A 24,358-nucleotide genomic window follows, 5' to 3' on the forward strand; every position below is an offset into this window, starting at 1 on the left:
GGCGGCGCGTTCAACTCCTGTTGAAGGCGCCTCCAACAGCTCTATAGCTCCATTTTAGCTCTTCCACTGCTCCGATCGCCTGAGTGATTTCGACTAACCGAAATAGGGCTCACCCGAACCCAATTTCCGGCCTTTTCCTCAAGCAGGCTTCTACTCTAGCTTCTCGCCCCTCTAACATCGCGCACGTCCTCATCCACCTGTGTACTCTTTCGTAGCATCTCGTCCCTCGGATGCATCGAGCTCGATTGACTCCCTTCCTGTGCCATCCTTCTCGCTAGCTGCGTCTTCTGCTCGACTTCTTGTGTTTCTAAGATCCTGTACACTTAGACACAAGGGTTAAATACTAACAGGACCTAACCTGACTTTGGTTGATCATATCATAACTATCACGGGGTACCTTCCAAATAGAAGCTCCCAAAAAATGTTTCTTTTCTTGCACAATCAAACAATGTATTTATTTATCTCATCAGAATTATGCTGAGATACTAGTAGGAATCTATAACTGTCTATTAGGTCAATAATTTCTTCACCTGACTTGTTGGCGGACGTTTCTGACTACAATATTCTTAATGAAAATTTTCTTATTTCGCTAAAAAGAGCGTTCAATTAGTAAAAAATTACGGTGATTATCAAACCAAGATACCTTTCCACTGCAAGGTAATAAAAATACATATGACTCTATCATGTAATGTGGATATGCTAATTTACTAGCGGTGCTCTATCCTAACAATATTAAGTATGCTGAAAAATCACTTATCACCCATAATAAGACAGCATGTAATGTAAAATTAGTTTTATTTGCAACATTATAGGTCTGCCTACATTCCATAATTCATTCAACTCTACAATCAGAGATTGTAGGGAAACAAATATCTTTTCTTTTGAAGTCGTTGGCCTAGAATAAATACAGTAAGGAACATAAATTATCTTTCATACACATCCATGGCAGTAAGTTATAAGGTGTTAATATAATTGACCAAGATAAATATTACTATATTGACTGACCAAATGACTAAAATCCATCTGCAGAAAGTCTCAGTCTCACATTACTTAGTTCCACTGCAAAGGAGAGAAATGCTGTATCAAGATGTGTTCATTCCAAAGGCTAGTAGTCGCCCGTGATTTTCCTCCTCCATGTTGACTCTGAGACGGGTTGGCGGGGGCGTTGAGGGCGAGTGTATTCACCTTTTGCCACTATGTTACTACCTCATGTGGCTTGTTGTTGCAGCAGATGCATACAAGCGTTGAAGTCTAGCAGTTAATGAAATAATACATAACTTTTCATGCAATCTTTTTCTTCTTCCCTAGTATGTGACTACTATGCTTATAATGAGGATAAATACAAATTCTGCATTCAATCATTTCACAATCTTTATTTCAAAATATCATGCAGTTGTTTATGCAACAATCAATGTTTTCTATAGGCAAACCTAAATCTCTCACTAAATGTTTTATACTGTAGAAGTTATCAGTTATTAGATGATCATAGGGAACAACTCTGACATCAATTGACAAATATCATTATAATACCGTTTTGAGAAATGATGCTCTGCTTTGATATTCAATAACCTTGTAGTAGCTGATATATAATTGAGAATGACCAGACGGAATATCTTCTCACACTTTTCTTTTATTAGCCTTTAACATGCTATACAGTTATTGAACTTCAGGTGTTGGTATTTCATCCATATTAAAATATTAACTACATTCATCCCGACATAAACCATTGATTGCAATGCATTCTTATTAGACGATGATTCCTCTAGAGGAGTTGTGCCAGATGAAGAAGCAACCGAAGTTCCAATACGATGAGGCAAATAAGGCTCTCTGTAACAGTACCAGTTGTAGTAATTTTGAATAAATCCATTTTTTACATAGATGTACTTTTAGTGTCCTCATCACGGAAAGCTTTATCTCTACATCTGGAATAATTACATAGATACGTAACTCAACACTATCCATACATTATGGATGAATCTTTGTAAAGTTCACAAACTCTTCGACTCTATCAAAATATTCATCTAATTTTCTAATCTATTATACATTCAATCTTTGTTCATGTACATTGTATCCTAATAAGTATAAAAATGACAACATTATGAATACAAGATTGATTACTTAGCAATTATGCAATTAATACCAGAGATGTACTATAATATGATTCCATGTATAAGCGAGGTAACACAAAGCTTAGCATATCATTAAGCATACATCCATCAATATAAGAAAGGTACTACACACATTATTCAATGTATTAGTTAAGCATGCCATGAACACAAAAAAAAAAGTATACAAGAAGTTGCTCAATGAAAGCAATGAAATTAGGTTAAAATTCTACAACTTATCAAATTAGGTTAAAATCATCAAGAATAGAATTTAGATTTGTATCCTAAACCTTACTGCCAACTAGTTGGCGGAGGCCTTGTGGCCAAGGCTGACGTCGCAGCCGAGGTAGATCTGGCCAGCCAAGCACGCCAAGTTCTTGGTTACGAGCTCAAGGCCGGCCAAGTTCGCGACCGCGAGCTCAAGGCCGGCCAAGCTCGCAGTCGCGAGCTCAGAGCCGGCCAAGATCATCGTTGTTTGGTTAAAAATGAGAGGAGAGAAGATCATACTTGCACGATCGCTGGAGGAGAGGACGTCGTAGATGGGAGGGCACAGTCGCCGAAGGAGAGGACGTCGGAGATTGGAGGCCATGATTATCGGAGCGATCCAGAATCGCCAGAGTCGGAGAGCACTTTGGGAGATCAGGGCCAAGCGATGCCCTAAATCCCGATATTAGCGACAGATTATTTATTCCGTTGTTATATAGCGACAAATTAATTTATGTCGTCACTAATATTTAAATACAGTAGTAATATTAGCAACGGAATTTGAAAATTCGTCACTACTTAGTGATAGATATCTTATTTCCATCGTTATTAATTTCAGATTAAATTATTAACAATCAAATTAAAGATAAAAATATAATTCCGTCTATTCAGAGATGAACCTTTAAGTCCGTCTCAAGCTTCAGCCAAAGAAGAAGAGTGAGACTTTGCAGGGAACCATGTTGACCAAACCTCGCTCCACAAACTAAAACTATTCCAAGACTAGCATACTGAACCCAAACTCGGAAACCCTGTCAAGGGCAGGCACAATCACCTCATTCATGTCTAATAGAGAACAAGTATTAATTTCCAAGGCCGATGTGCTAGTTGCATATATTAATGTTTTCCATAAAATTAAATTGCTCTTTTTTAGTGAATAGATTTATAGATTTATGGAAGGAAACGGCTAGCAGAGGCATCACAAAGAATGAGAAAAGTCCCATGGAAGAAATTGGTCCACGATTGAACAATTGAATAAGACCCCCAAATGAAAGCCATCTTTTGCACAGCTTGAGCTTATCATCGCCCACAATTAAGCTGCATTACAAGTTGCAAAGTCTCGCATTTTGACCAGTAATTTGTTTCTAGTTATCAAATTGTTGTCTCAAGTAGAAGTTAACTATTCAACTATTCTGAGTGAAGCATTAATTTTCTGATAGGAAAGAAAATAAAGCCTAGTTGCAATTGGGACCATTTATTGTTTGACTTGGAGCACGCAGCCATTAACTCTTGTGATGGTGGAAATCTGAGAAAAAATATTGTCCATTGTTATTAGGCAAGAATTGACGGAAACCAACCAGTGAAATTTATGGTGACTTCTTGAATTATTCAAATGGTTGGATATTTTTTCCCCCCGATATTTTGTGGATGAGAAATACTGGTGCAATGGAAACATGGGCAAATAGCAACTAAAGGTCTGACGAATCTGAAAGTAATGGGGAGGAATGATGCACAGGGAAAGCACCTTGAACTTGATTGCTGACTGCCGAGTGCTGAGATAACATCAAATCGTTAACCAGTGGAGAAAACAAATAAGCATCATGCAAAAAGAGAGGAAAGAGATCAATACACCAAGTTGAATCCGTCGTTTCTTATTTGAAAATTGAAAGCCTGCAAACAATGATTCGTGTTATTCACATGGAGTCCAAGGTTGTCCTTCATGTCTAGATCATATGGTCCATGTTATCGTCCATTGATACACCAACGTGATTCAGATGTAGCTTTTGCTGCTTTTAGTTGATCAAGATAAGCATTGAATTCTTTCTCCACGGGACCTACAAACTTCTAATGTCTTGAATTTCTCTCAACTAAGAGAGGAAGGAAGCCCTTGAGTAAGTTGTTTCTCTTTGATAGGGAAACCACAGCTTTGTTACACATCCTGCGAGCTCACAGTGTGCAAGTCATGTGTGTTTTTAGTCTATAATTTATCACTCTAGCAAAACAAATATTTGTTTGATGCATTCCAAACAGCAATAGGATCACTTCTATCAGATGCTGCTTCCTTGGAATTCAACCACAACAAAATTGTCAAGGTTCAATGGGAAGAACAAACTATCCTTCACTTTAGCCACCATTTCAGTGGCCTTTAGGCATCAGAAAACGACCCTTGATCGCAACTCCAAAATTGGAGGAGCTAAATTACTTTCCTGAGCTTCATATACATCATTTGTAAAGGAAATGTAACCTCAAGCATTATTCTCTTGTCTCTATATATTTTACAGAAAAAAGTAGCCAATTAGATTTGTTTATCTCTGCTCAATATGCCTCCAAATCTAGAAAACTTTCTTCATAAAGAATTTGCAACCTTTGACCAGCTGCGGTCACTGTTTTTCATTTAATTTGAAGCCACTGGCTCAGAATCACGTAGACATTTCTGGCCATTCACGAAGAACATGGAATCAGTCAATCAATGCCTTCCTTGCCCTGCGCACCTGGATGTGAAGGATATCTAACCAGAGACAAGTTTAAAGTGCTCAGAAAGATTCCAAAGAAACTTAGATTTCTTTATCAGTGTTGGAAAGCATGACACATACATCATTCACAACTCATCAGGATAAGGTTCATCATCAGTGCGTACTCGAGCGAGCGAAAAGAAAGCATTTTTATTCATAAAAGTAACGAAGCTTCCTCCTCAATTAATCTCCAAGCTACACCAGTGTCAGATCAATTTTACAGTTTTCAAAAACATAATTCAGGGAACAGAGTCCTATATATATTTTTGCATATATATATATATATATATATATATATGAAAAGATTGAAAAGTAGTATGGAGCTCTAACAAAGTCATGCTTTAATTATTCCTGAAAGGGTCTCTTTTTCTTTCATTAATGTGATTTTTCTTTTTCTCAATGGTCAGTAATTTGGCATACTTTTCTTTTGAATTTGTGCAGGTCCACTCAATCTATTGCTGTCATAGAAATTATGCAGGAGCACAAGTTGGTACCTGGCTGAGTTCCTCTTCATGTGATGGATGAGGATGTTCAAGTTTATCCTCTTCCATGCCACGCCATGTTTATTTTGTGGCAATCTGTGGGAGGTTCAAGTACAATGGGCCATGGCCTTTCCATGTGAAAGAATGTGGGGAAAGGAGTGGAGATCTTCCTCTCATGTGTTTGCCTCAGATATTGTTCCGAGCATCATCATTTAAACTCACTCCCTGTAAGAAAATTAGATGAACTTGGCATCTCGCAAGTTTATGGTCAAAATAATTACTTTATTATCTCAAATATATATCATTAGTTATGTCCTAAAAGTGAGTGACAATTGCATTACAAGATTAAACATTCAAAGTAATGTCTGGAAGGATCTATATGTGAGAACAGGAGACAGGTCCCCATTCAGATTCATTACTGCAGAAACGTGAGAGAGAGAGAGAGCGCACCACCAGCCACTGCACCAGCAGCAGCCATGTCTGGAGCTCAGGGGGGATGAACTTTAAATAGAGAAAGCATGATGGTCCACACTCTTCTCCACCATTTGCTCATCAACTTGCCTCCTCATGTTCCCATTCAAATCATTCATGTGATTAATACTCTTCTCTCGCACACATACACACGTATATAAATCTAAAACTGACCAGTCGCCAAGTTAACGTAGTGTGGAAGAAGATTCTTCTTCTCACAACCAGATGAGCTCGAGTTGACCCACAGCAACATCGCCCATGCCTTGAGATGTCCAGTATATATCGCACCAGTCCAGAATATGATTAAATAAATCCACTGAACAACAAGTTGCCAATGGCTATATGTAGATTACTCCGCATCAGGCTCGTCTGTTAATTCCAAGTCTTTCTTGGCCTTTTGATCTCTTCCTTGCTGGTTGGAGCTCATGGAAGTGGCGGGTAGCGGCGGGAGCGACGTGATTGATCCGGAGACTGGCATGGAGGTGCATTCCGCGCGCGGGAAGCTGCCGTCGTCGCGGTACAAGGGCGTGGTGCCGCAGCCCAACGGGCGGTGGGGTGCGCAGATCTATGAGAAGCACCAGCGCGTGTGGCTCGGCACCTTCAACTACGAGGATGAGGCGGCGCGCGCCTACGACGCGGCCGCGCAGCGCTTCCGCGGCCGGGATGCCATGACCAACTTCCGGCCTCTCAGCGACGCCGACGACGACGACGCGGCGGAGCTGTGCTTCCTCTGTTCCCACTCCAAGGCCGAGGTCGTCGACATGCTGCGGAAGCACACCTACCTCGACGAGCTGCGGCTGAGCAAGCGCTCGATGAGCTGCCGTGGCAAGAAGGAGGCGCTCTCTCTCGGCGCGGTGTCGGCGGCGGCGGCGGCAGGGGCGGGGGCTGAGCGGCGGCAGCGGCTCTTCGACAAGGTGGTGACGCCGAGCGACGTGGGGAAGCTGAACCGGTTGGTGATACCGAAGCAGCACGCGGAGAAGTACCTGCCTCTGCCGAAGGCCGGCGGAGGCGACGACGGGAAGGGCCTTCTCTTGAGCTTCGAGGACGCCGGCGGCAAGGTGTGGCGCTTCCGGTATTCGTACTGGAACAGCAGCCAGAGCTACGTGCTGACCAAAGGCTGGAGCCGGTTCGTAAAGGAGAAGGGCCTCGAGGCCGGCGACGTCGTCTCCTTCGAGCAGTCCACCGGCCCCGACAAGCAACTATTCATCGACGCCGTCTCAACCGCAAACCGCCGCTGTAGCGCCGCCGTTGCGGCCGTCCAAGTCGTGAGGCTTTTCGGCGTCGATATTGCAAGGAATATTCCGGCGCCGCCGCCCATCGGAACAGGAAAAAGGAACAATGAGCATACGGAGTTAATTTCCTCGCCGGTAATCAATAAGAGACAATGCGTAGAAGCCTCGTAGCAATATTTTGCTTAATTAACCTATAAATTTCTCTCCTTTCTCAAATGTTTCATTTCAAGATCTTGTGCATAACAAAACAGAAATGGAAATTTCCAATCTTGAAGAATGAAACCACAGCATCAGAATTTTTGTCTCCTGCTTATCCAGTTCCTCTGTATTGTTCTTCACCCACTTCACCACTTAACAAGAACGAACAAGTGGATGAATCTGATGCTAAAAATTAAAGTAACTCGATGTTAAACTATAAGAACCAGCCAAATTGTTGAGCAAGAACAATTGGACCTTTCTGCTAGGCAAATAACTTATACAAAAAGTTTTATTTTAATTATTTCTTTGTCGGCAATTTACTGCTCCTTGAGAAACGAATGAAACAACTGCTGAGATCTGAGAGTTATCTCAGAAGTAGGTTGTGGTTGGTTGAAATGGCCAAGTTCACATGCATTATAAGAAAAACAATAATAAAATTGAAGGACTGAAGAACAACTGCTGGCATTCATGGAAGCCATTGACAATAAGCCTTGGAGCATTTTAAAAAGACCAGGTCTCCCAAGTACACATATATTTCCTGTAGCACTTATGATAATTTAAGAAATTTGTCGATAGCAGTGCAAGTGACTGCTCGTTGGCTGCTTCAGGAAGAGCTGTCAGTCTCATGGCCTACGTCAGAAAAATCAGAGCAAGAAACTTGAAGCCCCTGCTGCTAGTTGAGCAAAATATCATTCAGGTTCTTATTCTATTTCATGAGCAACAGAGTAGAAACACTATGGACACACTACGAAGACTAAGTAGATGCTAAGCTGAACAGCTCAAGCTCAACCTGGAACAGCAATGAGGAGCTTCATGTCAAACAAGATCTTTTTCCTTTGTTTTTCTGGCACCTGCAATTAAATCTTCTCTGAATTGTGTGCAATAGTCTTTTTGTGAGTATATTTTCTTATTTGAGTGGCAGATAGACTTCCCAAAGTCATAAGCATTCTTTTATACATACGACATGTGATAAATATTACAGCCATTCTTTTTGAAAGTAAACTCCTGAGTTCCCAAGCCAACACGTCAATGCCATAGAAAAAACAAAGAAAAAAAGATTCACACTCAAGTTTAGCATTATCAACTAGTTTTCTTGGCACCATGCTCATTTCATGAACATGACCTATTCAATTTATAGATTAACTAAATAAAAATGAGCAGTAATTCTTCCATCTGCATTTTCTTGACCTCTTCTTGCAAGTCATAGCCAGGAATTGTAGCCATCCTTCTTATATTATACATATAAAAAAAAGTGGAAACACCAAGAAACTATCAACTCAAGACTATGATTGAATTGAATTGAATACTTTAATAAAGAGATACTAAGCTTTTGTTGGCCATTTTCAACTCCCATCATAGCTCACACAAGACTAATTACAAGTCTGCAAGCCTCAAAAGTAGTAATAAAGTAATGAAGAAAGTGTACAACAAATAAATAAAAAAACTTGAAAAAAAAGAGCTATGAAAATAATTAAATACGAACTGTATTTAATCCTTTTCTTTAACTCTATGAAACAAAATTCTGTCTGAAGGAACATATTTGGGCCAATAGAAGCCCAAATTGGGCCGACCCATGAAGCCCAATTTAAACAGTTTAGAAATGTGAGGTAACATTATTCTGAAGTAATATAACGGGCGTTACGTTAATAGTAAACCAGTTGTTGGTCCAGATCTATCTATATCGATTCGCGGTCGCATTTCGTCTTCGCTTCGATCTCAACGGGGCACGATCTCCTCCTCCGCAATTTTCATGTGATGCGAGAAGATCACCGAGGAGCGGATCCGTTTCCATTTGAAGAACTGAGACGAGGCGGCGGAGGGCGGAGATGGGGGATCCAGCGACGAAGCGGGCGATGGACGTGGATCGCTCGTCGCTTTGCAACTGCGTGGTGAACTTCCTGCTGCAGGAGAACTACCTGCTCACCGCCTTCGAGCTGCTTCACGAGCTGCTCGAGGATGGGCGGCACGACCAGGCCATCCGCCTCCGCGACTTCTTCGCTGACTCTTCCCTCTTCCCCCCGGATCAGATCTCCCGCTTCAACGCCCTCCGAGGTTCGACCCTCCTTTCATCGCGGGATCGATTGTTTTTGAAATGCGCGCGGTTGTGTGACAAGTTCGTTGATCATTAGGGTTATTGGTAGGGTGATGTGTGAGAATGGATGATTGATATGTTGTAACTTTTGTATTTGTTAAAACAATTTAGGTGATCATATTGCTATTTATGCTGCAATATTAATTTACTCTATCATACCTGATAATTAGTTAGTCAGTAGTTTGATTCTTTCAAGCAAAATAAAAAAGAATGTTTTGGGGGTTCAAGCATGCTTATCTGGTCACCAGATTTACAATGTCGTTGCATTCTCTGATTCTTTGCAACTCATTAGCTGGACCTTTTCGTTTCTGTTACAGTAGCTAATTTGAGTTTAAAATTTTATGACATCTTAAACATTCTTTGTCTAGGAGAAAGTTTTAAGTTACCTAAATTTTGTTCTCACTTGAGTTATATTTTTCATGCAATTTTCATTACTGATAGGAAACTCTTCACTTTGTTATCTTCTTCTTCTTCTGTATATTAGCTCCCATTAAGAATTAGATGCATATTTATACCACTAAAAGTATTCAGATCTTTATTCTTCCAATTGAATTTTCTCGCGAATAGTATGGAACTGGTTATATTTTCCACTTTTTTTCAGATGCAGATCCACAGAGTATGCTAGAAGAGAAAGTAATGGTGGAAGAAAAATTATCTGTCACTGAATATGAGCTTCGTTTAGCTCAAGAAGACTTGTCAAGACTGAAGGAGGAGTTTGCAAAGCAAAAACAATTTTCTCGTGATGAATTTAGTGGTTTGTATTTAACATTGCCATTGGAATTGAGACCATTATGATTTATTCATTATCTGAAATTGTTTATATATATGTGTGTGTGTGTATGTGTGTGTGTGTGTGTGTGTGTGAGAGAGAGAGAGAGAGAGAGAGAGAGAGAGTATATAAATCCTACTTTCAGCAAGCACTTAGATCTTTCCTGTAAGCTACTTCTACACAGCTAGCAGGAGAGTACAACATGTTATGTTTGTTCTTGTGTAGAAGTTGAATGCAGATAACTATAGTGAGCTCAATAAATAAAATCAACATGGTATTAGAATGTTTTTTGTTTTTGTGTTGTATTACATTTTGTTTCATGCTAAAGTAAATTCGTTATCCTTGTTCTGGATAATGCATAAGAATCCTGGAGGTTTTGGCATGCATGATTGTGCAAGTTTCATGGGTTATATAGCCTTTTTTTCTTCTTCCCCCTATCATCAGACACATATTGTGATAATTGGCAAGCCATAAATGAATGATCTGGAAAACTGAATGAATATTGGAACATATATCATTCGTTTATTTTGTCCCTTGGATGAACATTAAGCTTCTTTTGCATGGTCTATCTATACCTGTTGTCTCTGTATTACATGGCATAGTGGAAGATGAATTATATGTTGGTAACTGTTTTGTTTCATGCTTGAGATCCACAACACCATTTTCATATTTATTTTACATTTTTTGTGTTTTAATTTTAAGTTATTTTGCTTACAAAAAAATCATATTGATGGTTTTATGTTCTAGTTCAGGGTCCACTTCTGATTTGTCTGTCTCTGATGACCCTACAAAACAACAGAACAAGAGGCAGTTCTCTTATGTCTCTTTAGGACCTTTGAAGGACACTGAGCGCATGGATATAAATTGTGCTGTGAAGGAATATTTGCTCTTTGCAGGGTATCGTCTTACAGCTATGACATTTCTTGAGGAGGTGAGGAGGATGTTGTTTGTGTTATAAACTAATATTTTGCTAATGGAGTAGTTTTCTTATTCATTTCAATTTTGATGGTGCAGATTCATGATAAAGGTCGTTGTGGTCCCTTTTTGCTTATTCTTTTCTTGTCTACTCATGTACTTCTGTCATTTGGGTTGTCTCTATTTTCTGCAAACTGACAGTTTATGACCAACCTAGTGACGATTAGTCTAAGAAATTTGTATAACTTTACTAGATTCATCTAAGATACATACTGATAGTATATGAAGCAGTATTTTTTTCATCTTAATTGCTTAAGAAATTTGAACTATATGATCATGATTTGCTATGATTGCTAAATTGCAAGAAATAGCTGTATGCAAATATAGTGATCTAAGCTTTAGTTGGATATCAACGAGGCAGACTTTACCCTCTAAATACACATTTTTTAATTTAATTTTGGTATTTTTAATTTCAAAGGGGGAAACTTTTCCCATTGGCACAATGCCTCCTGTTTGAGCTTTAACATGATTTCTTGTACGTAAAAATTTTCAATTGTATGACATTTCAGTATTTTGGTATCACTTGACTAATATTATGTTGCAAAAAATTGTGCTTGACAATATTTATCTTTTTTTCTTTGCCCCTTATCTAGCTGTACTTCTATGGAGGTAGATTAGTTTCTTAAATTCATTTTATATACATATTAATTGGCCTATCATCTTCTTCAAGTTTTCTGTTTTCTGTTTCTGGGAAAAATGAAAATTGAATTAAAAATTAAAAAAAATCCTTCAATTTTTTGGTACTATTGTATAATTTTTACACACTAGATGCTTGATCTTTATTAAATATAAGAAAAAATATTATGACAAACATTGGGAAATAAAATATGAGAAAAAAACAGGAAATAGCAAGCTGTTTCCATAATGAAACAACTCTATCTGTGCATTTTGAATTCTTCATTGCTGATAAAATGCTTAAGTTCACTTTATTTGCTTTGTCATTTTGTAGGTCACTGATCAAAATCTAGATGTGTGGCCACAAAGTTCAGCTTGCGTTTCTGATGCTTTGCGTCGTTATTATTATCAGTACCTTTCATCCTCCTCAGAGGCTGCAGAGGTCATTTTTCCCATATAGCTTGAACTGAAGTATTCAAGTTATTTGATTGTGGAATGAGAACATGGATGACAAAATAATTTTTTATATTTTATTTATAATCTTTTCTGCCAAATACTTTATTTGGTCTTGTACTCTATAGATGGCTTTAATTTTCTCACACTTCCATTCTTTAACATAATTGTTTTATAATCTGCAAGTTTGTATGCCAATTTACTTTTGATACCATTGCCAGATATTTTTTTACAAGAACAATAGCCCAATAGTTGAGAGATATTGATCAATTGCTTGATTCATGTTTATGTGTGGAACACCCACCCCTTTGCATCTGTTACATAACCACTATATAACACATTAACACTACATCCTCCAAGTTCCACTTCATCAACCAACCAAACCATTAAAGTTCATAACATGAGTTACAGTGTGTTTGTCTTCAAGCACCAAGGATAGCAAGTCTGCAGCAGATTCTTCAGAATTCACACTGTTGGTAAAATTTACATGAATATTCACCAGCCAAACAACCTATGTTTACCAATTAGTTAGGTAACATAAATCAATTTGATTTAGGCTTGAAGTACATAGAGTGATAGTGTAGCACCAAATACTTTGTATATTATGCATAAAATTTCACCATATCTATTGAGCAGCATTCCCAGTTTGGTCCTCTAATTCCTATGGCCATATTATTTATTAAGTTTTTCTTGTAAGGCTGCTGGGGGAAATGCAATAATGTATCTTCCTGTTTCTCTTATTAAAAGAGTTCTAAAAAGGAATTTATCTTCATAATGATAGTGATGCGTTAGGATCCTGTGAAGATTTTGATGCTTTAATAGGCTGCTCTCTCTCTATATAAGCATATGTTTGTAATTTTGCATGTCTACTCTCAACCAGAAATAAACAGAACAAAAAGCTTAGGCACTTATTCCACCTACTTGTGCTTGTAAGCGTTAACATGGAAACAAAGTCAGTATCTAGAGTTGGTGAGAACAAGTGAAAGATTAAGATTTGTATTTTCAGACCATGTTTTTCAAAATCTCCAATGTCTCCAGTTTCTGGAAGTCGTGATGAAGATTAAATCAACAATGTTTATGTGGGAAACTTTGAAAGCAAAATGAAAGGTTTTAAAAACAATGTATTCATGGTGAAGCTTTGGAAGTAAAAGAAAGGTTTTAAAAAAGATTTCCTCTACATGGCTTTGGAGATAGTTGGATGCATGCTATTGTAGTTCAATTGCTGGCATGGCTATGACACTGTGATTTTGGAAAACAAGAAGAATCTTCAATCACTTCTTTTAGATGTAAACATATTCAAGCTTACTTTTGCTATTTATCTATTAATTTAATAACTTTGCAATAGAAGGTTCATGTTGGATTTTTCTTTTTCTTTTTTTTTTCAAGTGACAGTGGAATCTTGTTCTTGGTCACCAAGTTGTATTCCATGATTTTGTTGGATTTTATAATTTTAATTGTAGTTTATGTTGATTTGCTCCATTCCTTGTTCCCAGCAAATGAAAAGTGTTTATGTTTCTTTTCAAACATAGAAAGAAAGTTGGTGTCATTGAATGAATCCTTATCTCACTGCAGGAGAAAATTTCCCTTCTTCAAGAAAATGAACAATTGAAGAAAGACAACAAAAGACTTATTGATGAGAAGGAATCCATGCGTAAAAACAAGGAAGTGACTGATAATCATATAGTAACTCTAACTAAATCCTTGGAAATTGCACATAAGGATTTAAAAGACAAGGAGAATCTGGTATTATTCCATCCATAGTCTTTATTGTAATTACCTTCATAGAATATAGCTGACATCTGTGTGATTTGAAGGTACAAGATCTTAAGCAATCTGTGGATCTGCAGAGAAAGCAGCTAAATGATTGCAGAGCTGAAATCACGGCCTTAAAGATGCACATAGAAGGAGCCCAAGCTAGCAGAGGGTGGACAGTCAGAGAAAATGAAAACACCAAAACTTCTTACAGTGGCAACTCTAAAGAAGCAAATAAATCTTCTTGCAGTGAACTAGAAGAATTGAAGAATGTTGATTCTATATCAAGAATCCCAGAAGCTACTATATTTGTCAGCGAGGATGCACAGACAGAGGAAAAAGTAGTTGAGATCAATCAAGTTGCTGTTGTATCAAATTCTGTTGAATCAACATCTACCAAGTCTGATGAGAATGGTCACCAGACTTCTGAGAATGTCAAACATCATGTTACTGATTCAACAATAGTTTCTTGTAACGATATTGCTGAATATCAAGATGATGCTTATAGTCTCATTTCCGATCCACAATCTCAGAATGAAGTATCAAACCAAAATCCAGGGAGTCTCAAGAGGGAAAGAACTGCTGAAAAGATGGTAATACTGGGAAATACATGTTTGTATGGTGCTAGCATTACTAGTTTTCATTATGTGGAAGTTTTGTGCTTCAAAGGTGACTTCTTTCTTGCTAGGCAATGGAGACCATCCAAATTCTTTCAGATGCGTTACCTAAGATTGTTCCTTATGTTCTGATCAGCTATCGTGAGGTTCAAATTGAATCTTTTTGCATTTACATTATCTTGAAATGCTTGATTAAATTAGTTATTCCATATGGATGCAGGAACTTCTTCCGTTGATTATGTGTGCAATTGAGCGTCATCCTGATAGCACAGTGAGAGATTCCTTGACACATACATTGTTTAATCTTATAAAAAAGCCTGATGAACAGCAGAGACGTATTATAATGGATGTGAGTTTTTGAATTTAATTTTGCTCTTTAATTTTCCTCATCATTGAAGAATGTAATTTAAGAAGTTGCTTGTTTACTTTTTTCCTTTTGAATTTAGTTTTGCTTCTTCAAGTTTCCTCGTCATTGAAGAATGTAGCTTAAGAAGTTACTTGTTTACTTTTTTCTCTTTGAATTTAGTTTTGCCTCTTCAAGTTTCCTCATCGTTGAAGAATGTAGCTTAAGAAGTTGCTTGTTTACTCTTCTTCCTTCAGGCATGTGTAAGCCTAGCTAGAAATATAGGACAGATGAGAACTGAAACAGAGTTGCTTCCTCAGTGTTGGGAGCAGGTAATCAGTAGTAGGCTTAATTTACTTTAACTGTTTTAGTATGCTTTCTCTTTCTTTCATGTTTTGTTGATGTAATGAAATCCATACACAGATCAACCATAAATATGAGGTGCGAAGAATCCTAGTTGCTCAATCTTGTGGAGAACTTGCAGAATTTGTTCGACCTGAGATTCGTGATTCTCTTATTCTCTCCATCATTCAACAATTAATTGAAGATTCTGCTACAATTGTTCGTGAAGCTGCTGCTCATAATCTGGCGCTGTTGCTACCACTCTTTCCAAATTTGGACAAATATTTTAAGGTCAGCCTCATTAATGCTCAGAGGACATCATGGAGCAGAAAATTGAGTTCACAGATTTGTCTAAAATGTAAGCTATATGATAGGCTGGAACAAATGGCTCCAAGGATGGCTGAGGGGCTTACTTCCTGGTCAAAGAAAATTCACTTATCTGAGATTCCTATCTGATATTTGCCCTTTTGTTTCTAGGTTGAAGAGCTCATGTTCCAGTTGGTATGTGATCCTTCAGGAGCAGTTGTTGATACTTCAATCAAAGAACTCATTCCTGCAGTGATAAATTGGGGAGGCAAACTGGATCATGTTCTACGAGTTGTTCTTTCCCACATCTTAAGTTCTGCTCAGGTATACATGTTAGACCATTAGCAGATTTCTTCAACCTATATTGGATATGATCGCTAACACACTTGTTAAGAATTTGTCAGCGGTGTCCACCTGTATCAGGGGTTGAAGGTTCTGTAGATTCTCATTTACGAGTTCTTGGAGAACGAGAACGCTGGAATATTGATGTACTACTAAGAATGCTGAAAGGTTTATTGCCTTTTGTCCATCAAAAAATTATTGAAACATATCCTTTTAGTCCAGCGCTGGGATCCTCTATCACTTCAGAAAAACAAAATTCCTCCATTTCTCTTTCTTTGCTTCAATTATACGCAGGGTTAGCTCCTACGACTTCATGTTATGACTATTGGCAAAATATTGCTTTATACAATTCTTACCTTGATTAAACATTATCTTATTTATGCATGTTTGCTAAATGACAAAACTACGCTTGGATAGAGGCCACACTACACATACAATTTGGCCTATGTTTGATTGGATGCACACGGATTGCTTCCCTGACTTAATTCAATTATCATGCCTCTTATCTAACAAGGAAGACAATCTAAGAGCTCGAATTACAAATGTGAGTTTGTAGTAATTTTTATTTGGTTGATGCAGTTTGGACTATAATGTCTCTCATCTCTTTATTTCTTGGTCTGTCTCTCCATCTAGTACCTACTTGACGTAGCAGAATTATTTGGGGAGCAATATCTTACACACATAATGTATCCTGTGTTCTTGGTGGCTGTTGGCGATACTGAAAGTGCAGATTTGTCATTTTTTCCTTTGACGATGAAGGCTAGAATCAAAGGTACTAGAACCTTCCCACTTGTATGAATTATCCTTTAATTATTTGCCATTTGCCTATCTTATTTTTATGCTTTCATGAGGTTGCATTAAGACAATTAAGAATATCAGTGACTACTCACCTCATGGGATTCCTCTCTTTGTTTAAATGACATTGGTTAAGAACCTAAGAATGTGTTTGCTGAAGCTTTGATTAATGGAAATTTTGATGACATCATCCCTGGAAGATTAGTGTGTAGGCAATTGCATTGTCACTGAATGAATGAATTTGCTGTTTTCTTTGTTGCAGCACTTCGGCCTAAAAATCCTGTGGCAGAGAAGCTTTCCCTCTTGTGCATTCTTCCCTTATTGTTGTCTGCTATATTAGGCGCACCAGCCAATCGTGAAAAATTGCCAGATTACTTGAGAAAGCTGCTAGTGCAGAACAATAACAATGAAAGTTCTTGGTTTGTTCATCGAAATGCTGAGTTGATTGAGGCAGTCCGCTTCCTTTGGTCAGTATTTAGTTGTTCTAGCTCCTTTTTAAAATATATCACATGATTTGACTAACTGGAATTATTCCAGCATATTCGAGGAGCATCATGGAGTCATTTTTAACATTCTTTGGGAGATGGTAGTTAGCGCCAATGTGAATATGAAGACCAATGCAGCACTTCTTCTGAAAGTCCTAGTATATTACTAACAATGTTAATGCTAGTACTACTCTTTTTGCATCTATTTCTGGTTACAACTCCATCTATGCAAATCATAGGTACCATATATTGATGTGAAAGTTGCCTCAACCCATGTTTTGCCTGCCCTTGTCACTCTTGGTTCTGATGCAAATACAAATGTGAAGTATGCAAGTATAGAAGCATTTGGAGCTGTTGCACAACATTTCAAGAATGACACGGTATTAAAGGATTGCTATAACTATACAATATTCTTTTGGTTCCAACAAATACTCAGATAATCAAGCATCTCTTCTCAGATTGTTGACAAGATACGAATACAAATGGATACTTTTCTTGAAGATGGATCACATGAAGCTATTGTTACTGTGGTTCGTGCACTACTTGTTGCTGTGCCACATACAGCAGACAGGCTGCGAGAATATATCCTTTATTTTCTGAATATCATGATCTTTTTTGTTTGTTTGTCCGAGTCAGCATTTGTCCTTAACATTTGATACATTTGTTGTCAAAGATTTTCCAACTCACTTCCGTCTCATCTAATGGAAATGATATCACATGCCGCCATGAGAAAGCAAATGTATTTTGCGAAGCTATCCGTGCTCTGGATGCCACAGGTTTGCTCTATTCTCGACTTTGCTTTGTTTATTTCCTTTGGAGGGAAGTATTTGATGCATATGCTATTTAACATTATGTATTGATAATTATATACCAAAGTGGACAATCACATAGCCTTTTACTTGAATTTATTTTGGTTAAGCTAATTATCTGACAATCATATTGACCTTTGTATAAACTATCTGGGAACTGTTTGAGATCACATCATATGAATATATGAGACACTTCAATGATCTTATATACATATATAAATACAATTAAGGAACTCATTCTGGACTGTTTTTGATTCGTTTAGATCTGTCTTCAACCAGCATCCATGATTTCCTTGTACCAGCAATACAAAACCTTTTAAAAGATGTAGATGCTCTCGATCCTGCCCACAAGGAAGCACTCGAAATTATACTGAAGGAGAGATCAGCTGGAACATTTGAAAGCATCAGTAATAAGGTAATGGGTGGCAATCTGGGCATTGCATCCACTGTAAGCAATTTCTTTGGTGAAAGTGGCCTTCTAGGAAAGAAAGAAAGCAGCGACTTGCATGAAACTCCTGCTTCTCCGAAACCTACTCCACCACCAGTGCAGCAAGATACAAGATTTCAGAGAATGATGAGAGGCGGTTTCAGTGAGATACTGCGAGGTAAAACCAAAGGGCCCGACGAAACAGGCTAGGACCTCTCTGCCCGTGTAGCTATTGTTTTTTTCTTCTTTCATGGTCCTTGGAGATGCTTTTGATCACTAGGACATATTTTCTTCTGTCAATCTTTCGATCCATGTCATCTCCAACCAAATTCCTTTCTTTGATATAGCAGTCCTCTCAGAGACCATATCAAATGTTGACCCTTTTTTTGTTAGAGAAAATTGACTTATTATTGGTTGTGAGTATTTGATTAATGGTTAAGACCAGCTGCATTTATTCTTGGATAAATTACAGTATACTCATAAATGTAAATCTTTGTCATTGCTCCTACGGGCATAGTAGACGAGTTAGTACTCGGTAGTTGATGCTTCCTTTATTTTTTTTTTGGCTTTATTTGTATGCACTGGAAGCTAATTACTATCATCTTCATTATTACCATCCTTCTTAGAATTCACCTCAATACTTATCAAGATGGTCATAAATCCAGTGAGTTAAAATAAATTTAACTCGCAGAGTCTGCCCTTGCATTGAAGTTTTTCTTCCTTCCGATCATTTCTAAAACCCAGCCTTATTGGAAGAGATCACTCTAAAGCTCTGATGATTTTAGTTCATGGCAATATACCTTCTCGTCTCTCCTATAGCCATAGTTGAGTTAGTTAATACTGACTTTTTGCAGGCATTCAAAATTTTGGAGCGAAAAACTAGCTTGATTTCTTTCGCAATATCATACAACTTCTTATTTGAGTTTATTACACAATTTAGAACCCTCATTGATCCCTCCAAACAAAATCCAAGAAAACCAACAATGTTGGCATGGGAAGTTCTATTGATGCTGGCTACCTCATTCATGAACTCTTTTCTCCATTGCCTTTAGATCAACTTAGGATTCCTCCAGCAACCAAATCGCCATCTGGGTGGGAACCCTTGAACATGAAGCCATAACCTCCTTGCCCAAGCACCCTTGAACATGAAACCAAAATGGCCTCAGGTTCGCCCACACCGACCACCTGAGGTCTCTCAGTCAGAACAATTTCCGGTGGTGTCCTCCGTCCAGTTAAGCTTCAGCCCCGGCAGCAATACTCCTGCATGCTCTCTCCGGCTGGCTTAAGAGTTGAACTTATTCTCCTTAAAGTCGAATTGTCCGGTCTAATTGCTCGCCAATGGATGCCGATTATCTCTCAACATATAACTCCCTTGTGAAAGCATTCCATCTATAGTTTTCCCTCTCAAATAAACAGGAAAAGCATCAGTATTCCACCCATTTCTAGTTATACTTTTTTTTCATCTTCAGTTTCTCAACTGTAGAAAACAGGGCCTAGATCAAAGGTTTATTTCTTCTCATTTTGCAACTTCCAAACATGGATTAATTATATATAATTTCACTACACATTCATGGTTACTAGAAATCAATTAGCAATTGCAAGTCCAATAAGCACTCAAGTAAATGAAGTGCAAGGAATATGTACATCAAAACACTAACACTTATCAACACTATAAACACATGTAAGCTACGCGCGTCTTCAAACCTTAAATTTTTCTAGTTGAGCGCAAGGAGTTCTTTAGCTTAGATTGTTTGGAATAGTATTGTAGGAACTCACATCCATACTCAAAGAACATTCAACATACACAGTGGGATCAACTTTTCAATGAGACTCAGGAGAATTCTGGTTTTGGTGGCATTTGCAAGACACTAATGCCGCCTTCCAACATGTCGACTACCAAACTAATTGAAGGCCTATTTTCTGGTTTTATCTGTATGCACCATAAGCCAACCACTATCATCTTTCTCACCATCTCTTCAGTCTCAGAATTCACCTCAGGGACTGTCAAGTTACAATAGTTATCAAGATTATCATAAATCCAGTGAGGAAAATGGATTTCACTTGTATGATCGGAACTCACATTGAAGTTGTTCCTCCCTCTGACCATTTCTAACACCAACATTCCGTAGCTATAAACATCAGACTTGCTCGATATCGCCCCGACACTCCTGCAGGAGACTTCTGGGGCAATATACCCTGGAGTTCCTCTCACAGTCATTGTTGAGATAATACTATCTTTTTGTATGCACATCTTAGCCAATCCAAAATCTGAAATCTTAGGACTGAAGTCTTGATCAAGCAAGATGTTATGAGGTTTGATATCAAAGTGAACGATCCGAGTGTTGCATCCTCGATGTAAGTAATCGAGACCTCGCGCGATACCAAGCACAATATCATATAACTGTGCCCAACTTAGTTTGTTATTTTCTGTATTTGGTTTATCATCAAAAATATACTTTTCCAAGGATCCATTGGGCATGAATTCATAAACTAGAACCTTCTTGGATCCCTCCAAGCAAAATCCAAGAAGACCGACAATGTTGACATGGGAAGTCCTGCTGATGCTCGCTACCTCATTCATGAACTCTTTTCCGTTGCCTTCGGATCCGCTTGGGATTTTGACAGCGACCGAGCGGCCATCTTCGAGTGAACCCTTGAATACAGAACCATAACCTCCATTCCCAAGCTTGTCACTGAAAGACTTGGTCATTCTTTTTATTTCAGAATAAGTGTATCTCTTTGGAATTGTAGACTCGTACTGAAGAATGAAGTCTTCAATATCTTGTTCATTTTTCTCGTGTGGCTCTCTAAGACATAGAAGGTAGCTCGAGATGAAACATGCAAGTGTAACGCCAATCATTGTCCCTGCAGTTTACCATGTTTATCTTGATTATTGAAAATGGAAAAAACATTCAGTTTGAAGTAATTAACCCAGAAAATAAGTGTTTTAAACAATATAATTCTTGTAAAACCTTTTTTTTAAATACACATCCTGTCTTATTTTTTCAATTCTAAAGAAGCAAGAAGGAAATTCAAGTAAAATCAATCTTGTGCTTTCCAAGTAATCCTAAATGAAGAACAAAAATTCATTGAATAAAAGGGTATTTTATTCACAAATAAGAATATTGAGCAATTTTTAACCAACTTATTACTTGCCTATTGCAACTCCAATTTTCAATGCATGCTTCTTCCTTCGAACACCTGCAACAGACAGCAAGAAAAAATCTTTGAGAACATCAGAAATTTGATTAATTGAACAGCAGCAGGGGAAATTCTAAAATGCTCAAGTAAAAAAAAAAAAAAAACAGGGTGTAAGATATGTAAACGTACCTGAGTTCTTGCAGTGAGAACAGTTTGCGTTGATGTCTCCCGTCCAATGAAGCTCGAACCCCTCACACAACACTGCTGCATATCCTTCCACAAGCTGATTACCCACATGGGATTCCATGGCCGGCCAAATCACGACTTCACTGCAGTCTGTAGAGGAATCGAATTCGTTCGGAATGCCCAGGAAGACATAACTACGCATGATGTCTGTTCCGGATCGATTAAATTGAAAGCAGGGGATCATGTTACTCGACCATTTACTGTCGGAATTACTGCAGTTGAAGAAGAAGGTGAGATTGTTGTAGGTGTGAGCGTAGGATAAAGCTACGTTGGAAGGCAAGGTGACATTTTGGCGGAGTCTGGGACAAGACTCCTGCGCGGGAGAGAAGACATCGTCGTCGGCGAGGGAAACGACTGTCCCAGTGTAGTTGATCTGTAAGACCCTGTAGTTGTGGTCACCGAGGCTGAGGATTGGGATGCCACTTTGGCAGGTCAACATGAAGCCGTGGTAGCCGCAGTAGGGAGAGGTCTGGTTCGCATCATTAGACAGCCAGAAGGGGTAGGAGATGCTGGCGTTGCCGCAGGGCGCCGACTCCGAGTTTGGGCAGGAGGAATCGCCGCGAGAGGGAACGAGGAAGAGCACGAGAAGGCAAAGGACGAGGACGTGAAGAGGTAGAGACACTGCCGCTCCCGACATGCTTGAATCTAGCTAGTGGCTATTTTGTTTAGGAAGGAATTGTTGTGCGAGTACTGAACTTGAACACCAAAGGCATTTCATCTTGGATCGTTGACTTGAGCTTGGAGTTGACTAAGGAGTAGAATTGGATTAGGAACTGATGGCGGGCGTGAATTCGGTGGTTAAATGTCAAGGGGCCGTGGATAAAGATCAGTTAGCAATTTCCAATGGTGGGTTAGTTATATATTGTCATTTATTTTCATACTTTATTATAAGGAAAAAAATTTACATGCAGTCTCTATTAATAAAGAAATCTTTTTATGCAGCCCACGTCTATAAAATTTTTTGTTTCCGTTCCCTAGTCAAATATATTTACCTAATTACTCATTATACTTTACATATAAAAAGTCCAAAAATCAGTATAATTCCTCTTAAATTCAGTATATTAAATTAGAATCTAGTATATTTTCTATTAAATTAAGTACGATTTTTTTTCACCTCAATTGGATGAAAAATATACTAAATTTTCTTTAAATAATACTCAATTGGATGGAAAATATACTAAATTTTCTTTAAATAGTAAATGATGCTGAATTTATAAGAAATTATATTAAACAGGTGAAAAGGCGTGCTCAATTTAATAGAAAATATACTCAATTCTAGTTTAATGTGTTGAATTTAATAGGAATTATACTCATATTTAGATTATTTGTACTGAAAAAATATGAGAGTTAATTTTGATAGAAAATATACTCGATTCTAGTATAAAGTACTGGATTCTAGTGTAAAGTGCTAAATTTAACCGGAAATATACTCGTTTTTAGATTTTTTATACCTAAAAAAACTGATGGCCAATTTAGGTAACAATAGTTGCATGAGGGAGTTGAAACAAGTAATACTTTACATGCAGGGAGTGGAAACAAAATTTTTTATGATTAGGAACTACATGTAAAGTTGTGATTATGATTAGAGATTTTTCTAATTATGATTAGGGATTTTTCTTTATTTTACCGTTATTATAATCTCACTGCACAAGTTATATATTGTCATTTATTTTCATATTTTATGGTGGGTTAGTGATCCATTTGACATGAACTCGTAAACCAAAGCCCTCTTTGATCCCTCCAAGCAAAATCCAAGAAGAGTAACAATGTTGACATGGGATGTCCTACTGATGCTTGCTACCTCATTGATGAAATCTTCTCCATTGCCTTAGTTTCACTTGGGATTTTAACAGCAACCAAGTGGCCATCATGGAGTGAACCCTTGAATACAGAACCATAACCATCATTCCCGAGCTTATCGCTGAAAGACTTTGTCATTCTTTTGATTTCAGTGTAAGTGTATCTCTTTGGAGTTGTGGGCTCCTACTGAAATATGAAATTTTGAATAGCTTGGTCTTCTTTCTCGTTTGACTCTCTAAAACATAGAGAGTAGCTTGAGATGAAACATGCAAGTATAAAGCCAACCATTTTTCCTGCAGTTTACCATGTTCATCAGGATTATAAAAAATGGACAAACTATATATATATATATATATATATATATATTTTGATCCTGTCCGAACGCTGAATCAACGGACGCTTTGCACGTGGCGCTCTTCGAACTGCTGACGTAGATCTTCGACACGTCGTATGGACCTCCGGCGAACCTGTAAGAAAGTCGGGCCGGGAGGGGATTCCCGGCGACGACCCTCCAACGCTCAAGTCAGGCAAGAGGAAACTAAGGAAGTGGCTTCGAAGATCCAAGATTACGTACCTCCGGTGAAGAATGAGGACCCTTATATAGAGCCAGGAAGAAGCTCATGCACACATACCGAGGTGAATACGTGTCCTCTTACCATACCTCAGTATGGGCTTGTCAGAGGAGCTTGCCTGACACTATACCGCTACAGTCCGAGCACCTCTCTGATGGGACGACAGAACCTTCTGTCGTAAGGTTTAGTGTATGACTTGGTTGCTGGACATGCTTGTTGTCAGAAGATATTTCCCGATGTTTTTCTTGTCCTTTTGTCCCTTCTGTTCCCGCGCC

At 38.2% G+C, this 24,358-nt stretch overlaps 3 protein-coding genes across 5 annotated transcripts; 2 read left to right on the forward strand and 1 right to left on the reverse strand.

Moving 5' to 3' along the window:
- Positions 1–5,772: 5,772 nt before the first annotated feature.
- Positions 5,773–7,308, forward strand: LOC122053228 (AP2/ERF and B3 domain-containing protein Os01g0693400-like). The gene has a single exon (XM_042615172.1). It carries the CDS (start codon positions 6,198–6,200, stop codon positions 7,173–7,175), a length of 978 nt encoding a protein of 325 aa, XP_042471106.1. The 5' UTR covers positions 5,773–6,197; the 3' UTR covers positions 7,176–7,308.
- A 1,557-nt stretch (positions 7,309–8,865) lies between these two features.
- LOC122053229 (RAB11-binding protein RELCH) lies at positions 8,866–18,763 on the forward strand. Of its 2 annotated transcripts, XM_042615173.1 has the most exons (20): positions 8,866–9,254; positions 9,896–10,048; positions 10,816–10,994; positions 11,988–12,095; positions 13,679–13,849; positions 13,921–14,451; positions 14,547–14,621; positions 14,696–14,824; positions 15,076–15,150; positions 15,242–15,451; positions 15,638–15,790; positions 15,871–16,103; positions 16,226–16,352; positions 16,442–16,580; positions 16,866–17,070; positions 17,141–17,246; positions 17,328–17,468; positions 17,547–17,670; positions 17,748–17,864; positions 18,161–18,763. In XM_042615173.1, the coding sequence occupies exons 1-20, from the start codon at positions 9,029–9,031 to the stop codon at positions 18,532–18,534; spliced, it is 3,576 nt and encodes a 1,191-aa protein (XP_042471107.1). In that variant the 5' UTR covers positions 8,866–9,028; the 3' UTR covers positions 18,535–18,763. The 2 variants fall into 2 exon arrangements, with proteins under 2 accessions (XP_042471107.1, XP_042471108.1); XM_042615174.1 differs by lacking the exon at positions 8,866–9,254 and having other exon boundaries at positions 9,916–10,048; positions 10,811–10,994.
- Positions 18,764–19,902: 1,139 nt separating this feature from the next.
- LOC122053231 (LEAF RUST 10 DISEASE-RESISTANCE LOCUS RECEPTOR-LIKE PROTEIN KINASE-like 2.5) lies at positions 19,903–22,484 on the reverse strand. Of its 2 annotated transcripts, XM_042615176.1 has the most exons (4): positions 21,655–22,484; positions 21,481–21,525; positions 20,405–21,189; positions 20,168–20,325 (listed from the first exon to the last, which is right to left on the reverse strand). In XM_042615176.1, the coding sequence occupies exons 1-4, from the start codon at positions 22,346–22,348 to the stop codon at positions 20,314–20,316; spliced, it is 1,536 nt and encodes a 511-aa protein (XP_042471110.1). In that variant the 5' UTR covers positions 22,349–22,484; the 3' UTR covers positions 20,168–20,313. The 2 variants fall into 2 exon arrangements, with proteins under 2 accessions (XP_042471109.1, XP_042471110.1); XM_042615175.1 differs by having other exon boundaries at positions 19,903–21,189.
- Between the last annotated feature and the right edge of the window lie 1,874 nt (positions 22,485–24,358).

The sequence above is a fragment of the Zingiber officinale genome, chromosome 3A, assembly GCF_018446385.1.
Source record: "Zingiber officinale cultivar Zhangliang chromosome 3A, Zo_v1.1, whole genome shotgun sequence".
NCBI lineage: Eukaryota > Viridiplantae > Streptophyta > Magnoliopsida > Zingiberales > Zingiberaceae > Zingiber > Zingiber officinale.